The sequence below is a fragment of the Agelaius phoeniceus genome, chromosome 1 (genome assembly GCF_051311805.1).
Source record: "Agelaius phoeniceus isolate bAgePho1 chromosome 1, bAgePho1.hap1, whole genome shotgun sequence".
NCBI lineage: Eukaryota > Metazoa > Chordata > Aves > Passeriformes > Icteridae > Agelaius > Agelaius phoeniceus.
Window position 1 is genome coordinate 56,041,935 of NC_135265.1, and position 18,368 is coordinate 56,060,302.

An 18,368-nucleotide genomic window follows, 5' to 3' on the forward strand; every position below is an offset into this window, starting at 1 on the left:
ATCCTGCAGCCCATGGAGTAGACCTATGCTGAAGCAGGAGATGCCCAAAAGAAGGTTGTGATGCTGTGGGCAGCCTGTACTACAGCAGGCTCATGGCAGGGACCTACAGATCATAGAGAGAAAAGCAGGTTTCTTAGTATGACTTGTGACTCCATGGGCTACCCATGCTGGTGCAGCCTGTTATTGCAGCACTGCACCCCATGGAAGGAAAACATCTTGGAGCAGTTCATGAAGAACCGTAGCCTGTGGGAAGGACTCATGCTGCAGAGGTTCGTAGAGAGCTGTCTCCCATGGGCGGGACCCTATACTGGAGCAAGGGAAGGACTCCTCTACCTGAGCAGCAGCAGAAACAACACGTAATGAGCTGACCATAACCCCTTTCCCCCATCTCCCTGTGTCACTGGTGGAGGAGGTAGAGCTCAGAAGGAGGGATGGGAAAAATGTGTTTTTAAAATTTGTTTAATTTCTCATTATCTTACTCTGAATTTGGTTGGAAATAAATTCACTTTATTTCCCCAATTCTAGTCTGTTTTGCCCATGATGGTAATCTGTGACTCCTTTTTCTTGCAAGTCACTGGATGTCCTTTTATCATCCCACTCCCCTGTCCAGCTGAGGAGGGTAGTGATAGAATGGCTTTGGTGGGCACCTGGTATTCAGCCTGGTCAAACCACTACAGCAACACTCCTCCCAGATTCTCATTGTGTTCTACCTAATTTCCTGTTACCAAAAGAAGGATTTATATTTTTGTGTGAAAATACCTCTAGATTTCATAAGTAGTCTGTTCTCATTTCAATAGTTTGTAAATGAAACTATAGGAACATCATTCTTCTCATGTACTTTGCCTCTCTCTTTCAGACGCATGCAGACAGGAAGGCGTGCTGAATAGTATGTTTTCTTTGCAAGAGTTCCAAGGACCATTTCTATAACTCCTACTTTACTAAATTAACTGTCAGTAAAAACACTGATGTTAACATTCTTTCATATCTAGCTATCCTCTTCTACTCAGGATGATTCTCCTTACTTTGAAACCTGGCACAATGCTGCTATTTTTTCCTGTACATTTTTACAGGAAACTGGGCTTAACTAGAATGTTTCCTTGTTTCATACATACATACATGTGTTTCTTATAAAGCTGTATTGATGAAATGCTTTTTTGTAACAACAGCTTTGAAAGAATCATAAGAATCATATTGTCAGGCCTTTAATTGAGGAAAAAAAAATTGTTAAAAAGAAGTATCTATCAAAATATATTTTCCACTGCTACTGTGATGTTTCAGAGCCATCCAGTCTTTCTGTCCACTGCCTCTTGACTCTTCTAGCCAATTTTCAGCCACCTGTTCTCCAGACATCTTTTCACTTTTTGGTGTGTGTGCCAAGAGGAGTTGCTGACCTAATGGAAGCAGTTGTGTGCTGGAGTAAAGCATTTAGGAAAAGGATAAAGAAAGCACTCCCATTCTTTTGAATGATAACCCTAAATAACATTAGGACATGTAACACCTTGCAAATACTTAGCTTTTTTTTTTTCCCTGTTTGAAACTTTGAAATTCTTCAGAAGTCTTGTAATAGTCAAGTTTAGCAACAAAGGCTATTCACCTGCTTGTTGAATTGTAGCTGTCACAAGATCTTAAAACAGTAGCATGTTTGATTGAAACATCAGGCCTCTGACTGCCTTCATATACTATTAATTTGACAAAAAATTCACCTGTAACATTGTAAATGAGCTTTTACTAATCAAGTAAACTTTTAGTTCTGTCTCTTCTCTCGAAAAGAGGTTGCAGTTGGGTTTTTTCTCCTTTTAACTACAGTAATATCTTGAAACCTTAAAAAATATATGTATTAAAGAATCCCCAACTTCTACGTAATGGAAAGTAGATATTTTCTAACTGATTTTGTCATGATCATGTTATGTATGCCTTTGCAGTGAGGAGACATCAACTCTAAAATTATGCTGGTCTGAAATAATTTATTACAAGTCCTAGAATATCTTTATCAAAGTAAGTAGAGAACAGAGGAAAGCTCTTGAGAGGACAAAGGTTGTTATTCTTTTGCATAGTAGGAGGCTGAAGGTATTAACTTGCACTGGGACTTAACACCAAGGTATCTAATCTTGGAATTGGTAAGTGTTGCAAGGAACAGGGCAAGGAAGTTAAGTTGCTCCTTATTCATTTTCAGGTACTAGAATGACATGTATGCATTCATTCATTTGAAATGAATGAAAATCTGTCTTGAAGTTAAAAGCCAGTTTGTCTAATTAATAGTCTTATTGAATTGCACAGCTTTTAAACCATGCACCTTGGATGATTCACAGTTTAGAGAGGGAGACTGAGATAACAGGAGAAGACAGTTAATTTTAAAGTCAAGCATTGTCATCTTATTGGTTCATAAGCTAAGATGTATGTTTATTAAGACCTACAGCAGTGATTTCATTTGATAGATTGTGGCAGTAGTGGCTTTTGTTTCTGAAGGCTGGTGGGAATTTGAGTAATTTGTGAGATCATGGGTCAGGGAACTGTTTATCTCTTGATACTGAGTTGAGTATTTATGTGGTAGTGACCTGTGAGCTGATTAAAGTTGTATGCTGGATTAGCATTAGCATAGTGTCTTACATTTTGCAGCATAAATATGTTGTCTGTTAAATTGGGATTGTCAAATTTATTCTGTGTATTTGAGCCTGTAAACTTCCTAGTCTAATTTTAGTGTTTGTTATTTAGCACCTGAAATAAATACATTTAGACTAAAAGTTTCAATCTGTGTGTTTTAAAAAATGGGTTCTGGAATTCATTCTCTGTCATTTAGTTAAACAGAACTTTATTCTCAGAAGTACTGAAAAGCTATGCTGAATTCAGTTAAAGTTCTGGAATTCATGGGTTAAAATCCTGAGGATCAAGTCAGAGAGAGTAGAAAAAGGCTGGACAGGTCAGAGAACTTTCCCACAGAGAAAGAAAAGAGAAACTGCAGGAAGACATGAACAAAAGTACCAAGCAACAGTAGAAGTCATGCTGATGATTATGTGTATTTCTTCAGATGATGCTGCTGAAAATTAGTTAATAATATTCATTCTTTTAATGGGCCATGTTTCATCCTTTATTCCTGCTGTAGATTGTGGGCAATATTTACATCTCAATTTATTTCTCAGCCCATTGGCCATAATTAAAAATGGAATTTTGCACTCTCTAGAGTCCTTGTTGGAGGCTTTCACCTTGTTGAAGAAAGGCGATTAAATGTGATGATTTATTGAGCTCATGTACAGTCCCCTGAGTCTACTGTGGCACTGAGCCAAAAGAAAGCTGAAATGATATCCAATCTGGCAACCACTTGCACCATGAGTAGAATAAATCCTATCTCTTGACTAAAATTCTGTCTTGTTCCAGCCAAATTTGCTTGAATTCCTGATGTGTGTGGGCTCTTGGAGCCTAAAGTTAAAGCTGTAAAAGGCAGTGGCTGCCTGCCAAGGCAGTGTGCCTTTAGGATGTTGGACTCTATATTTGTGTGTTGTCATGATGTGCCTTAGTCCATGTCTCCTAAAAGTGACAAAAATTATTTCCTACAGTTATCATACTCCATCATCAGTTGAAAATTATGTTCAGAATCATGGATGTGATGTTTGATGATTGCTCTTTCCTTACTTTTCAGATTTTTAAGACTTTTTGGTACTAAAGTCAAGTAGAAATACAGTCATGAATCTGGCAGAGGCTTTGCTTTCTTGCTTTCTTCTGCTCTGCTAAATCAGAGAAAAAAAAAGAAGGAATATGTGGCCATGTACAGTTACTGCCACAACATTCAAACATTTCTTTGAGATGATTGTTCTGTGAGAGGAGATAGCAAGCCCTTGTTACAATATTTGCTAGGGTAAGCTTTCCAGTTCAGGCACGGTGAAAACTTGCACCAGTTCAGTGACTCCAGTCTGTACAGATTAAGTATTTATTGCTGTTATGTACTAAACCCTAGTTGCATAATTGTTTCTGTTCATAATTGGAACTCCTAGTATATTACACTCATTGTAGTGTCCTTCAAGACTTCTTTTCAATTACTGAAGCTGTGCTGTCCATATGCTATGATTTGCCAGGTTTGGCTTTTCAGAGCTCAGAAATGTCTTTAGCCTATATTACTTCCATAGCATAACGTCCTTGTGGTGTCAAGCAGTTATTACATGTAAAATCTGCTTGTGGAAATCATATCCCTTGACAAATCCAGTTCATTAGGGCATGCAACTTATACAAAAAATGTACCGTTTCCTTGCTTGAAGGACTTTTCAGTCTATTTCAAACCTTATTTGCATTGAATTTTTTGACTTCTTCTTGGACATCAGGAATACCTAAAAGCTATCTGCAGGCTGTGTCATCAATATATGATTCAACACAGAAAAATTGAGTAGACTGAAAATGAAAGAAATTGATTCTCTGTATATGTTCATATCCCCGGCAGTCTGTTGTGTACCTGTGAGACAGAACTGTCTTGTCTCTGTCTTACTGAGATGCCACAGACTGTTGCCTTTGTTTTTGAAGGATTGTGAGCAGAAGGGAACATGTGGCATAATTAATAACTAGGCAGCATTCATAATTTTATCCTTACTTAAAGATAAATGGGTCTGTGAAATGTATTTCCCAGGGTTGTGGTGGTGGAGAAGTCACAATTTCACCACTAAAATCAAGTAGAACACCAGCAAACAATAAATATGCACTCCAACATTCACCAAAGTCAATAGGAAACACCTTTTGACTTTAAAGGGCATTGGACTGAACCCTGTAAGACCATATTAAAACACGTAGAAGTGATTAAGTACTTATTCTTACTACACTGCAGTAATAAAGTTACAAAAATAGTAGGTGGATTTCAATTTAACCCACTGCATACATTTTATTGTTCTGTGTTTACATGGTTGATTGCATACAGTTGGATTAGGTGGCAATTTGCCTGATGGTTTGTGTTTGACTGTTGCTGTATGGCATGCTCTTTTATAGTCTTGTTTCTCTGTATACAAAGTCTTCACATAGGCTAATAACAATCCTTACTTAATACTCTTGATTTTCTGTGAGAGCAAAGCTATCAGCTTCTGTGAAGTTGTAGTGTTGTTATTTAGTAGTCTCAGTATGGCAAAATGCCTACCCTAGGAATACAGCTGAGAAAGGGGCTGCAGCCATGAGTGTCTCTTCTGCTGAGAGGATTAATAGTGCTGCAGATCATGCATAGTCCTTTTTATGGGACTGGAAAGAGGTCAAGATATCACCAGTGCTGTCTGTTGTTGATAAGTGCTCTTTACCAAGAAAGCAAAAATCACTCCAAGCAATGTGCAGTCTAAACTTCAGAGTACTGGCAGACATTCGTATTAGGGTAGGGAATTTAAGGGCTAGCTGAGGGTGCAGGAGGGTAAATGTCATCCAGCCTGATATTTGCTATTATTTATCCAACTTACCAATGATCTGGAAATTTGGTTAGCCACTAATCTTTGGCTTCAGAGATCTGTGGACAGTCAACATACTGGAGAGGGCAAATGGTTTTCTTGAAACAGATCAAACAGGGTGGTCTGAAAGGCATTTAGTACCCAGGTTTCCCACATCTGGAAGATGTAATTTTAACGACATTGCATCTCAATTGCTTCTTGTGGTTGGCAGGCTGTGTTCAGAGAAACCCACTAACCAGTGCAAGGCAAAGTTGAGAGCTGGCCTATGTGAAGGTTTGATGTGCTTAATTACGGGATTTATTTATTGCCTCAATTTAATCTGTGCTGAATTAATGCCATGTTTTTAAGTAACTAAAATTTAAGAGGAATGTTTGCCTATGAAAAAGTAGAGCATTTGCACTTAGGTTTTCTGGTAAATTGGATTTTGGAATTCAGGACTGAACAGAACACAATGACCACTTTGTCCTGGCACAGCAGTCTGGATTTAGGCATTGCATGTTATGACAAATTTTATGGCTTGGGTTCCAGCAACAAGAAAAGGTGATCCTTTTGTCTCATCAGCCAGGTAATACAGCACCATTCTAAATACCTGGTATGAAGCCTACAATATGCAAGTAAAGAAACTGAAAAACTTTCTTCTTTTACAAACTGAAAGTGTTGCTGTGCTGAAGATGGGGGAAACTGTAAAGTTTGCTTTGAAAAACATACTGGAAGATGGATTTTCTTGCCCCTGTATGTCTGTAACCCTATTTTATTGCCACATTTGTACCTTTATTAATCCATTCATTTCAGTGATATTGCAAAACAACAAGGGAAGATGGAGTTTTCTGTTCTTTTAATGAATGGAGCTCACTGAAAGTGATCTCAGTCAAAGTCTAGGATTTTGAAACCCCAGAGATGAAGATTATTTGATCTTTGCTTTTGCAGGAATAATTTGCTTCCCATTTTTTAAATAAAATATTTTAATTGAAAAACACTTGATTTATAGGTGGGCAAAATATTCCACTGCTTTTGTATATTGAAGAGTAGATCCCAAAAGAATAACTTAAAAAAAAAATTAAGATTCTGACTTTTTCATTGTAATGTGCTTATTCCTGTTTGACCTGGAGAAAGATAAAGGAAGTAGAGAAACCTGTCTGCAGTGTTGAATCTGGTTTAATTGCATGTTTAATTAAATGATTTTGTTAAATTGAATGTATAATTGTTGTAGATAGAAACTTGTTTGGCTATATGCATAGGTGAAATACGTGTTTGTCTTCTTGTACAGAAAAGAGTCAAGGACGTCATCTCTCCAATTGTATTTGAAGCATCATACAGCCTTGGAGAACATACAATAGAAAGAGGAAAAGAGGACAAGGAACTAACTGCTCTGAAGCCCATTCTTCGCTGGAAGAAAGGACAAAAGATAGCACAAAGGAATCAGGTCAGATTTGGACTACATTATTTCTCAAGAAGGCCTGTGGCTGAACTTACAGCAGAGATGGCTCTAAAAGTGGATTTCCAAGCTCTGGGTCATTTGCACACAGTAGTCTTTTGGTACAATCTTTACTATTGCTAACTTCAGTGCTTCTCTGTGATGTAGTAAAGGCTTGTGCCTCCAAGGCTGGGCAGCACAAAGTGAGGTCACTTTCTTGTTTCAGGGTGTTTGTGCTGGGAAGAGAAAGATGAGAAAGGTCCTACTCCTTCTGGTTCTTCCCTTAATGTAGGAGGTTCTTGTGAAAGGCTTGGTCCTGGCCTTCTTTCCAGGTTAAGCCTTTGTTAGTGCAGAAGGGGACATGAGAACTCTCTGAGGGGAGAACAGTGGGCAGAAGAACAAAAAATTTGCCAGACTGAACTATCCTCTTTTCTTGAGGACTTCATACATCCAGTCATGTATCAAGAGAAACCTGCTCCTGCTGTTATTGTAGAACATGCCATGCTAAAATAGGATGGTTTCATTTTCCCTTCACTCCCCTCCCTTCCCCTGCCCTCCCCCCCTCTTTTTTTAGCTATGAGAAGTCTGTCTGGAGTAGATGATTAGATCTGGTTTTTAACCTTAACAAATTAATTTTCTTTTGATACGATAGCATCATCATCTCTAGCATTACTTTCTGATTCTGCTCACAAGGCCCCTGAATGCTACTTAAAAAATAGTAACTAAAACATTTTATTTGTTTCACTATATTATCAAGTGCTTTGAACTGTATTTGGTTATAATCCTTGCCCTTTAGAGGCATGAATTTTTATTCAAGTATGCTTTATTTTTATAAATTTATGCATGAAAGATGCATTCAAGAATTACTTGTTTTTATGAAGAGGGATTGTGGGGCTGTTGTGTATATGAATTTTGTGTTGTTGCAACAATATGATGGGAATTTATGGCGAACTTTGGAACTTTAACACTGCTGTAAACCTGACTGTTACATGAACAAAGCTTCTTGTATTTTTTATTAGTGAGCTTAAACTCGAAAGATCACATATTGCCCTGCAGGTGAGTCTCAGATTGATGTTAAAATACCTAAATGCTGAGATTATAGAGCAGGAACAAAAATACTTTGGAAATTTCTCTGACTTGTTTTCTTTTGCAATTTGGATGGGAGGGAATCAGTTTAACAATCCCTATTCATTTGTTTTCCAGATGTTGTTCCATTAGATTAGTAAGAAAAGCATTTTGACACTGGGTATGCTGGCAAGTGTCCTTTCAGCCAAGGATGTGACAAGATCTTCAGAGTTAGTGTGGCAGTCATAGTAACAAAGCCCTTATAAAGTAGCCTCAAAGCATGGTGCTGGGGTCCTCAAAGACTAAGTTCATGGGAAAACTGGAATGTAGTGTTCTCTCTCATAGAAGTCTTGTTATCTTTAGAAGGCCAAAAGGGACAGTAGGAACCAGAATTATTATAATAAAGGGTTTACATTTTCAAAGAATCTAATGATTATGAAGGAACCTTACATTTTAGAAGTCCAGTTCAAGACTCTAGTGTTTTCTGTTTTCAGAAGATATGGTATAGGTGAGGTCAGGTAAACAAAATTAATGTTAATGTAAATACTAATGTCTTTAAATATAGCTAGTTTTGTGTTGTTTTCAAAAGCCCTAGATCTTGCTAATCCAGAAGTGACTTTCCATTAGCAACAAAGAGGCTACACATTTATTTTCGTATACTCACTGTATAAATACATGTTAACCAAGAAGGAGAAAGCTATCCTGCCAAATACAGTGGGGATTTGTTCTTAGTAGTATCCAGTAATGGACCTTAGAATTCGAAATGTGATAGGATAGAATTCTGCCTGTTCTAAATACTGTAATAAAATCACCAGCTACTATGTGTGTGGAGATACCGCTTTGTTTTAAGAAAATATTCTCAGTAGATTTAGTTGTGTCACTGTCTCCAGGACTTTGTGAGTGTCAAAACTGTTTGTTAGTTAAAAGAAGAGATGGAAAATGTCCACAATCTTCTCTTCCTACTATGCCACTAACTTGCAGTGAAAATTTGTGCCCAGTGTTGCACTTCAAGGGTGAATGAGACTGCATGTTTCTTGGATGAACTTCACCTTTTTAAAGCAGGAGTCTGTTTTTTGAAATACTTGTGTTTGAAAAGCTGGTTAAATAAATTAATTAGCTTGGTTGGCAGGCACGAGAGAGTATAGAAGGATTTTCATGGAGTTGATTTATGTGATCTTTGGTTTGCTGCACAAATAATGCCATTCTGCATTTTAAAACATACACATGCACCTCAATCTCAAACTGAGAACAAAGAAATGACAGATCTGGACAGGGTGAAATGCAGTGTGCATACACACAGCATGGTCCAGGTTTGTCAGTGGTGTCTTCTCCAGAGCAGAAATCCCTGTGTTTCTTCTTGAGTCAGGTCATGTCATGGTCTGCAAGCTGAGCTGTGCCCATGATATTTCTTGGCATTGGAATGACATCTTTATTCTGGCAAGCTGTTGAAATGGCTCTTGGCATGATTTTAATCTATGCCAACTACTGCATTCCTAGGCATTGGTCAGGAGTTAGGATGTCCTGTCTTGGAGGCAAGGGCAATTCAGTTTACTGGTGCAGCTGAGTAACTTAGTACATCTGTCAGTAGTTGGGTAGGTGGTACATTTGAAGATTAATTGACTTATACCTAGGCATGCAGTCCTTGGAAGACTGCAGGGATCAGTCTAATTTCCATGTTCCATATGAAATAGCTTGCCACAAAACTCCTTCCTCCTTGGCAGGGCAAGCTCCCAAATTATCTTTTGCATTTATTCTTGCAGAGATTATGGGCCACCCTTCCTGCCTAATGGCAATTGTTTTCTCTTTGGTTGGAGTGGGATTGCTGAAAGCAATTTATATTCTTCCCCCTGTTATCCCTTCAGTGGCATCTCTTCTGCTCTCAATGAGTTGGTCAGCTGAAATAATGGACAAATGACTGTATTTGGCTTAGATGGCTTGACAAGTGGCAATGTGTTACTCAGAGTCTTCCACTGAGCGAAATGAATGAATTCCCCTGTAGTTCTCCTCAGCTGGAAAAGTTTGGTTTACAATCTTCCTCAGCCTATAGCACTGCATGGGGTTGTTGTGACCAAGATGCAGAACCCAGAATTGGTCTTGTTAAACCTCAAACCATTAGCCTCAACCCATTGATCCAGATCTAGATGCAGAGCTCTCCTACCCTCTAGCAGATCAACACTCACACCCAACTTGGTGCTGTCCACAAACTTACTGAGCGTGCATTTGATCCCCTTATCCAGATCATCAATAACCATATTTAACACGACTGGTCCCAATAGTGGAGACCTGGAGAACCCCACTAGTGTCTGGCCATTGATTGCTTACAAAACCATTCACCACCACTCTCTGGGCCCAGCCACCCACCCAGTTACTAACACAGCAAAGAGTGCACCTGTTCAAGCCACAGTCTGCCAGCTTCTCCAGGAGAATGTTGTGGGAGATGGTGTCAGAGGCTTTGCTGAAGTCCAGGTAGACAACATCCACAGCCTTTCCCACATCCACCAAATGGGTCACCTGATCATAAAAGGAGATCAGGCTGGTTAGGCAGGGCCTGCCCCTCCTAAACCTATGCTGGCTGGGCCTAATCCCCTGGTTGTCCGGTATGTGCCATGTGATAGTTGCCATTTTCCTAACTTGCTGGAAATGAAACTTGAGATGATTTCACTAAAGAGGTAATATAAGAGCAGATCTTTATTTGAAGGTTTTCATAGGCAGTTATGGAAAGATGTCCAGAAAAGCCCACCCCACAGAAATGAGTACATATTTATAGGTTTTAGGAAATTAGAATAATTGATAAAAAGCACCCATTAGGAGGACAAGTGGCGATTCAATTTCCTCCCAGGTCAAGCCCCTTCTCTGGAGCCCCACCTTGTTACTAGCTGAACTTAGTTTATGAAATGTATCTCAGAGTTGTTCTCGGCCTTGGTTTCCAGGAAAAACCAAGATAGCACAGGGGCTTTGCACCTCGCAGGGCTTGGAGCTCTGGAATTTGTTTTGTCTTCCTGCCTAGTGAAAGGCCATGGAAAATTACTGGGAAAACTAACTACTAGTACAGTAGGCTACAGAGGTACAAATACATGAGCGAAGAATACAGAGAACATATAAAAGAAAAACCCTAACTGGCATCATGATCACACTCAAGATGATCAGTTCCATAATTGTGTCAGGTATCGAGATCAGACTAGTAGGCCTGTAGTTTCCTGGATCCTCCTTTTGGCCCTTGATGGGCATCACATTGTCCAGCTTCCAGTCACCTGGGGCCTCCCCAGTTAGCCAGGACTGATGGTAAATGATGGAGAGCAGCTCTTCTGACAGCTTCCTCATCAGCCTAGGATGAATCCTATCTGGTCCCATAGACTTGTGAGTATCAAAGTGGCTCAGCACATCCCTGATTGCTTCCTTTTGGATTACAGGGGATCAATTCTGCTTCCTGTCTCTGTCTACCACCTTTGGGATCTGGTTGCCATGAGGATAACTGGCCTTACTGTTAAAGAATGATGAAAAGAAGGCATTAGGTACCTCAGCTTTTTCCTCATCCTTGGTGACTACGATCCCCTCACATCCAATAAAGAATGATTTTCATTGGCCCTCCTTTTGTTGTTCATGTATTTATAAAAACATTTCTATTATCTTTTACAGCAGTGGCCAGATTAAGTTCTAGCTGAGCTTTCACCTGTCTAATTTTCTTTCTACATGGTGTAACAAAATTCAAATACCCTGCCTGACTGCCACTTCTTCCAAAGGTCATAAACCCAAGTTCCAGTGAAAGCTCCATGTTCAGCCAGGCTGTTCTTCTTCCCCAGTTCATCTTTGGGCACATAGGGAGGGTGTTTTCCTAAACCTTTAAGACTTCCTTCTTAAAGTATGTCCAGCTTTCCTGAACTCCCTTCTTATTAAGGATTGTTTTCTAGGGGGCTCTCTGAACTACTGTCCTGAACAGGCCAAAGTCCAGCCTCCTGAAATCCAGGGTGGAGGTTTTGTTGACCCCTTCCTTACTTCACCAAGAATTGAATACTCCATTATGTCATGGTGACTGTGCCAAAGATGTCATCTGACCACCACATTTCCCACCAGCCCTTCTGTTTGTAAAAAGCAGGTCTAGCAGAGTCCACCCCTTGCTAAGCTCGCTTACCAGTTGTGTCAGGAAGTTGTCTTCCACACACTCGAGAAACCTTCTAGACTGCCTCCTCTCCACTGTGTTGAGTTTCTAGCAGACATCCCACAAGTTAGTCTCCCACAAGAACAAGGGCTAGCAATTGTGAAACATCAGCCAGAGGCTTACAGAATAATTCATCCATCCTTTCATCCCAGCTGGGTTGTCTATAATAGACTCCTATCAGGATGTCTGTGTTGTTGGCCTTCCCCCTGCTTCTTACCTACAGGTACTCAATCTTGTCATCATTATCCTTGATAGACAGTTGAAAGACTGCTTAACATACAGAGCCTCACCATCAACTCTTTTTCCCTGCCTCTCATAGAATCATAAAATCATCAAGGTTGGAAGAGACCTTTAAGATCAAGTCTAGCAATCAACCCAGTACTATCACTGCAACCCCTAAACCACTAAACAACATCAGTTTACTAAACAACACCAGTGCCAGATCCAGATCCAGAGGTGTTCTTAAACACCTCCAGGGATGGTGACTCCATCAGAGCCCTGGGCAACCTTTTCCAATGCCTGACCACTCTTTTTTTAATATCTAATCTGAATTTCATCTCTCTCAGCTTAAGGACATTTCCACTGCAGGCACAGTAGAAGAGACTGGCCCCCACCTCACTACAGCCTCCTTTCACGTAGCTGTAGAGACCAGTGAGGTCCCTCCTGAGGCCCTCTTCTCAACAAACCCAGCCCCTCAGACATTCCTCATAAGACACTTTTTCCAGACCTTTCACAAGCCTTGTTGCCCTTCCTTGAAGATGCTCTAGCATTTCAACGTCCTTTTTAAAGTGACACACCCAGAACTGAACACAGTGCTTGAGGTGTGGCCTCACCAGTGCCAAGTACAGGAGGGTGATCTCTGCCCTGGTCCTGCTGGCCACACTGTTCTTCATACAGGCCAGGATGCCATTGATTTTCTTGGCCACTTGGGCACACTGCTGGCTCATATTGAGCATCCTCTGGTCCCTTTCTGCTGAGCAGTTCTTGAGCCACTCTTCCCCAATCATGTAGTGCTGCATGGGCTTGCTGGAACACAAATGCAGGATCCAGCACTTCCCCTTACTGAACCTCATACTGTTTTCCTCAGCCCATTGATTGAGTCTGTCCCTGTCTATCTGCAGAGAGCAGATCAACCCTCCCACCCAATTTGATGTGTCCTGCAAATTTACTGAGGGTACACTCTATGCCCTCATCCAGATCACCAATAACTATTTTTAAAAGGACCAGCCCTAAAACTGAGCCCCAGGGAACACCACTAGTGACTGGCCACCAACTGGATTTAGCTTCATTCATCGTAAGTCTCTGGGTCCAGCTGTACAGACAGGTTTTTACCTATTGAAGATTCCACCTTCTGAAGTACTTGTAGCTGTGAATTGCAGCACTCCAGTTTTGTGAGTCATCCCACTTCACTTCCATGATGGAAACTACATCATAGCTTTCCGGCTGCACAGTGGCCTCCAGCTTCTCTTGTTTGATATGATACTGTGTGCATTGGTGTCGGTGCACTTCAGCTGGGCTACTGATTTCACCCTCAATAGTGGTATGCTGCCCCTAGGTTCATCTCTAATGAGCCTGGTCTTATTCCCTTCCACCTTCAAACCTAGTGCTTTGATGATGTCCGTGTGGAGCTCAGGGAGCTTGATAGCTGACCTTTATCCCCTGCCCATGCAGTACCAGAACACTGGTTTCACTCCCCTACGATTCCTGCCTTTGTCATGTGTGTTCACTCTACCACTCAGTTAGGGGTATTGTGGAAATCATGTATTCTCATTTCAGCCAGCACATCTGATGAAATCCTGGAATGTTTTTCACGTAATTATAATTTTTCACATAATAATAATTTCACATAATAATAATTGCTCTTCTAGTGGGAATTTAAATCAGCGACTTTGGCTCAGCAGCATATATAAATGGACGGTTTCCATGAGTTGTATAGTAAAGCATGGGATACCTCAAAAAACTCAGGTTATATTTCTTTTTCTATGGTCAATAGACATGTAGGTAATAGCTTTATTTTTCAGGCAACTTGAAGGTTTAAAATCAAAATAAATTCAGATCTAAAATTAAGCTCCTGTATCAATACTTAGGGACATTGATGTAATTGGTTTGTAAAGCTACAAACAGAAAATACTTCCTAGAAAAGTTAGTGAGAGTTGCTTACAGCTCAGCATTTGAAAACTGGATCATATATCCTGGTTTCTAAATAAGAGCCAGGATATATGGCTCAACTTCACCAGATAACATGTTTATAATCGGATCGCATCAATATCTAAAAACTAAAGAATTATTAGAATGACAAGCCCCCTTATTGAATTGGTTTTGTGTTACTAGCATGATCTAACTGCTAAGTCATCTCTTCGCATACCGCTGGGTTGGTGACAATTTACTGGAAATCAGTGTAGAGATTGAAGTACTGTATTCTTATTCCTGATTATTTTGCATAGCGTAGGTATTCCTGCAGAAGCCCATGGCACAGTTTATGAAATTAAAGGAATGGATCCTCAAATACCAAAGGCCAGCTCTGCCATTTTTTAAGGGACATCATCTCAACCTTTTGTAGACTGATGTGTGAGGAAGTTGCTAAATGTCTGATCTAGAGTGAATCACTGTTCTCTTACCCAGTCCATAAAATGACATGTTTTCAAGGGTACTTTTGAGAATTCTGTTTCTGTCCCTTCTCTTCAAATACTGATCTTCAGCTGTTGCTTTTCCTTTCTGTGAAAGCATAGGCAGAACTCTTATAAGAATAGTGCTGGAAACCTCTGTAACTCTTGATAGTTCAGTTTGGCTACAACCTGAAATTTACATGTGCTTTCCTGAATTTTGGTAGGTTGGATATTTTGAAAAGCTTTCCCTCCCTCTTAATTTATTGAAAGATGTCCAGTATTTTCTGTGGACTGGAGTGGCACAGAGAATACTTTATTTTTTATGTTTTCTGTTCTCTACTTCCAGAAACATAGGTTTGTTTAATTTTAGATAGCCATTGAAAGAACGTGAAGCAGTTTAGTAAGCCTGGTATGAAATCATAGATCACCTTCCTCAGAGCACAGAACTCTGATCAGTAGGCTGAAGCCAGGTTCCTTATTTCTTTTACCTCCTGTCAGCTTTCAGTAGAGTCCACTACCAGCAAGAAGGAAAAGGAGAATATCTACATGCCCAATACCCAGCAGCTTTATGCCTAGGATGGCTTAGGAGGCAGGAACTAGAGATTTATCCCTCTCCTACTTTCTCCTACATTTACCCCTGGCCTTTACCACAAAATGTGGAATTTGGTCCTTATGCTTCTCTTCAAGAGGCATAAAGGAAAAAAGATACTTGCTCTGAGGCCCTGATCTACCTATGTAGACATATTCCCTTCCTGATCAGCTCTAGATCTCTCCTTACTGTAGGTTTGATTGTGTACAGATGTGTATATTCACTTTTTATAATGAGTGTACTTTAATGTGGCTTTTTGGCTTACCCTCTGGAGGATGTGGGTGCCATCCATCTTTCCTAACCCCTCAGGGAGATAGCTGTCGCATTACTGGACCCAAGGAGCATAATCTTTTTTACTTAGAAAAGTTGCCATGCAGACTTTGAGAAAACTGTGTTTGTCAGGAAGGTCTGGTGACTAGGTGGGAACTGCTCTGGAACAATTTCCCAAAGCTGCTGCGTTCTGTGCAGCAGTGGAGAAAGTGCAGAGAGGAATTGTGAACCCTGGAAATGCTGGGTTTTGTCTCTGGTTTGCTGAGCATCTGGTGATAGCAGGAAGTTGGAGAGACTCACTGAGAATGAACTTTACACTAATTTTGAGTTTATACAGTGATGATGTGTCCTAGAAGCTTTGAGGTTATCCTGTTACTGGGCACACATACACCTATTTTTCTCGTGAAAATGCTAGACAACTATGTGGTGGCCTTGAGATAAGAGATGCAGCTGTGTTTCTCATGGCAATTTTTGCCCTGATCTCCACCCCTCACCTCGTACTCCTCATTTTTTCATGTATGTATTTCTTATGTAAGAAAGCTTCCTGGCCATCTCTATATATATTCAAATCTGTTAGGCACTTGGTACAATGTTAGTGGAATACCTCTTTACTTTGGGTAACAGTAACGGCAAAAATTATGAGCTGTTTCCACAGTTAGTTTCATCCTACTTCCTTTTTTCAATTGTGAATAACACATACAACCCACAAATTACCATCTTCAACAATTTTAATATTTAAAGAACTCTATAAATCGTCAAAGCTGGTATTGTAAAGATGCAATCACTTTAAAGATTGCTTGGAGTTAAAATTAGTGGTAATGCTGTAGTCGGCTCTGCACCATATCCCAGGAATGGACTCCTGCTCTAACAACATGCAGTTAGGTACAGTTTCTGGCCCAAAGAAATTGCAGCTCAAGTAGACCATGTAAGGGCACAGTAACAATATACAAGTATTTTCACAAATGCTATGATGCCTTAAACTGTGTTTACTTCTTAATTGTTTGGGAGGAATTTAAACAACCAGGAATTAGTCAACCGGAAAGGTAGGAGTATCAAAAGGGTAGGGAAGAAAAGGCTCATGTTAGCAGAGAAGAAAATGGAGGAAATAGACTGTGAGGAGCTGGAGGCTCGAGACTCTAGAAGACATATAAAAATGGAAGGTGGAGTAGAGTCCAGGTAGACCAGGGAAATAGTGGAAAATAGCAAAACAGTTCACAGATGTTATTAACCTGGAACTGAGCTGCTGAATCAGTTGTGCCTGCATCCGTGCGTCCTAGAAGCCTGTTGGACTGGAAATCCTGACCAGCCAGCTGCTTTGAGGTGAGAGAGCTCCCCCAAACCTGAACACGTTTAAGATTCTCCACAGACGCAAATGATTCACTCCTACACAGCTACAGATCTTGGAACTCAACATCCTTAATTTCTTTCTCCCAACCCAGTGTTGTGTAGAAACCTGAGTATCTATGACAAGGAAACACTCCCAATGTATTTCAAAGTAGCTCGCTCTCTAGTACATGATATGCTGGAAGAGATACATTCTCAGCGATTTTAGAAAATGAAGTATTTGTTCATTCTTTCTGAGTAATGGTAACTACGGATTTAGTAAGAAAATTCCAGGATTATTAAATAGTTGCTTAAATGTACTTACAGTATTTTATACTTTGAAAAGTACAGATAATTTTTTTGATTGATGTGTTCACTTTGCCAAAATTTCTGCGATTCAAACAGAGAAACTGACAGGCTAGAATTTTTTTACAGTTTACTATTCTTTCTCCTCTGAGGGTTACCAGCAGTCTTTCCTATGTGAAACTACTACAGTGATTTGAGGATCAATTCTGAGGACTTTTGAAACTATACCTCTGAAATGTGCCATGTTTGAGAGGGAAGCCTAGTGCCAGTTCCTCTCTCATGATTTATTCTTGTCCTTTGATTGTGGCAGTCTTTATTAAGGACGAAGGGTAAGTTCAGTTTTGTTTCTAAATGCCCAAAGAATTTCACTTCTGAGATTCTGATAAAGCAAAAGGTAGGGAAGAAAAATGAAAGACCAAAGTAAATAGCCCGGATCAGGTGGCCACCTTCCACTTTTCTTCTTTTGAAACACCGTACAACCTACAGCACAGTTTGATATCTGTTATCAAACTGATACCTTAAAGAACTTAGAAATAAAACAATACACTTTCAAGACAATATTAATATAGGAAGTAATATAAAGGCTGATCTTCATTGGAGGCCTCCAGGAACAGATATAGAAAATGCCCACCCCCACACAGGGTAAAAACAGTTTTATAAGTTTAGCAAATTAGCATAACTAACAAAAATCTCCAGTTAGAGACAGAAGTGGTAAGGTAGTTACCACTTAGTTCAACTCTTTTCTAAATCCCCCCCACCCTTAGATAGGAACTAAACTTTTTTATGAAAATGTGTCTCGAAGAGCTGGTTTCAAACTTGGCTCCTAGGAAGAACTAAGACAGGCTAGGGGCCCTGGACACCCCAGCTTGGAGCATCTGGAATGTATTTTGTCCTTCTGCCTGTCAGGGAAAAAGGTAGGGAAAAGTACTGGAGCTAGCTAGGAACTATATAACTATACAACAATAGTTATATATTAAACTATTAATATATTTTAAGGAAATATAAAAGCAAAAAGGCAAAATTCATTTGGGCATCACAACAATTAACTTCATAAACATCCACTCCTTTTTGGTGAGCTCACACAGCATAGAAAAAGGAGAACAAACTGCCTGCTTAGTCAAGAACCTTCCTGGAAAGCAAAGGACTAGAAGTGTCTATTCCCTCTGGGCTTAAGATTCAAGTCTTTTTCCAGTCCTGATATAGTTGGGGCAGAGCTCTTAAAAATGTACTAACTCAG

The 18,368-nt window shown here is 39.9% G+C and overlaps 1 protein-coding gene across 2 annotated transcripts in view; it reads left to right on the forward strand.

Annotated features, from left to right (window-relative positions):
• The window catches only part of ITGA9 (integrin subunit alpha 9), a 238,781-nt gene that overhangs the window by 108,066 nt on the left and 112,347 nt on the right, over positions 1-18,368 (forward strand). For both annotated transcript variants that reach the window (XM_077179385.1, XM_054637200.2), the window contains exon 16: positions 6,670-6,825. In XM_077179385.1, the coding sequence (XP_077035500.1) occupies positions 6,670-6,825 (156 nt within the window). The remainder of the gene's footprint in view (positions 1-6,669; positions 6,826-18,368) is intronic.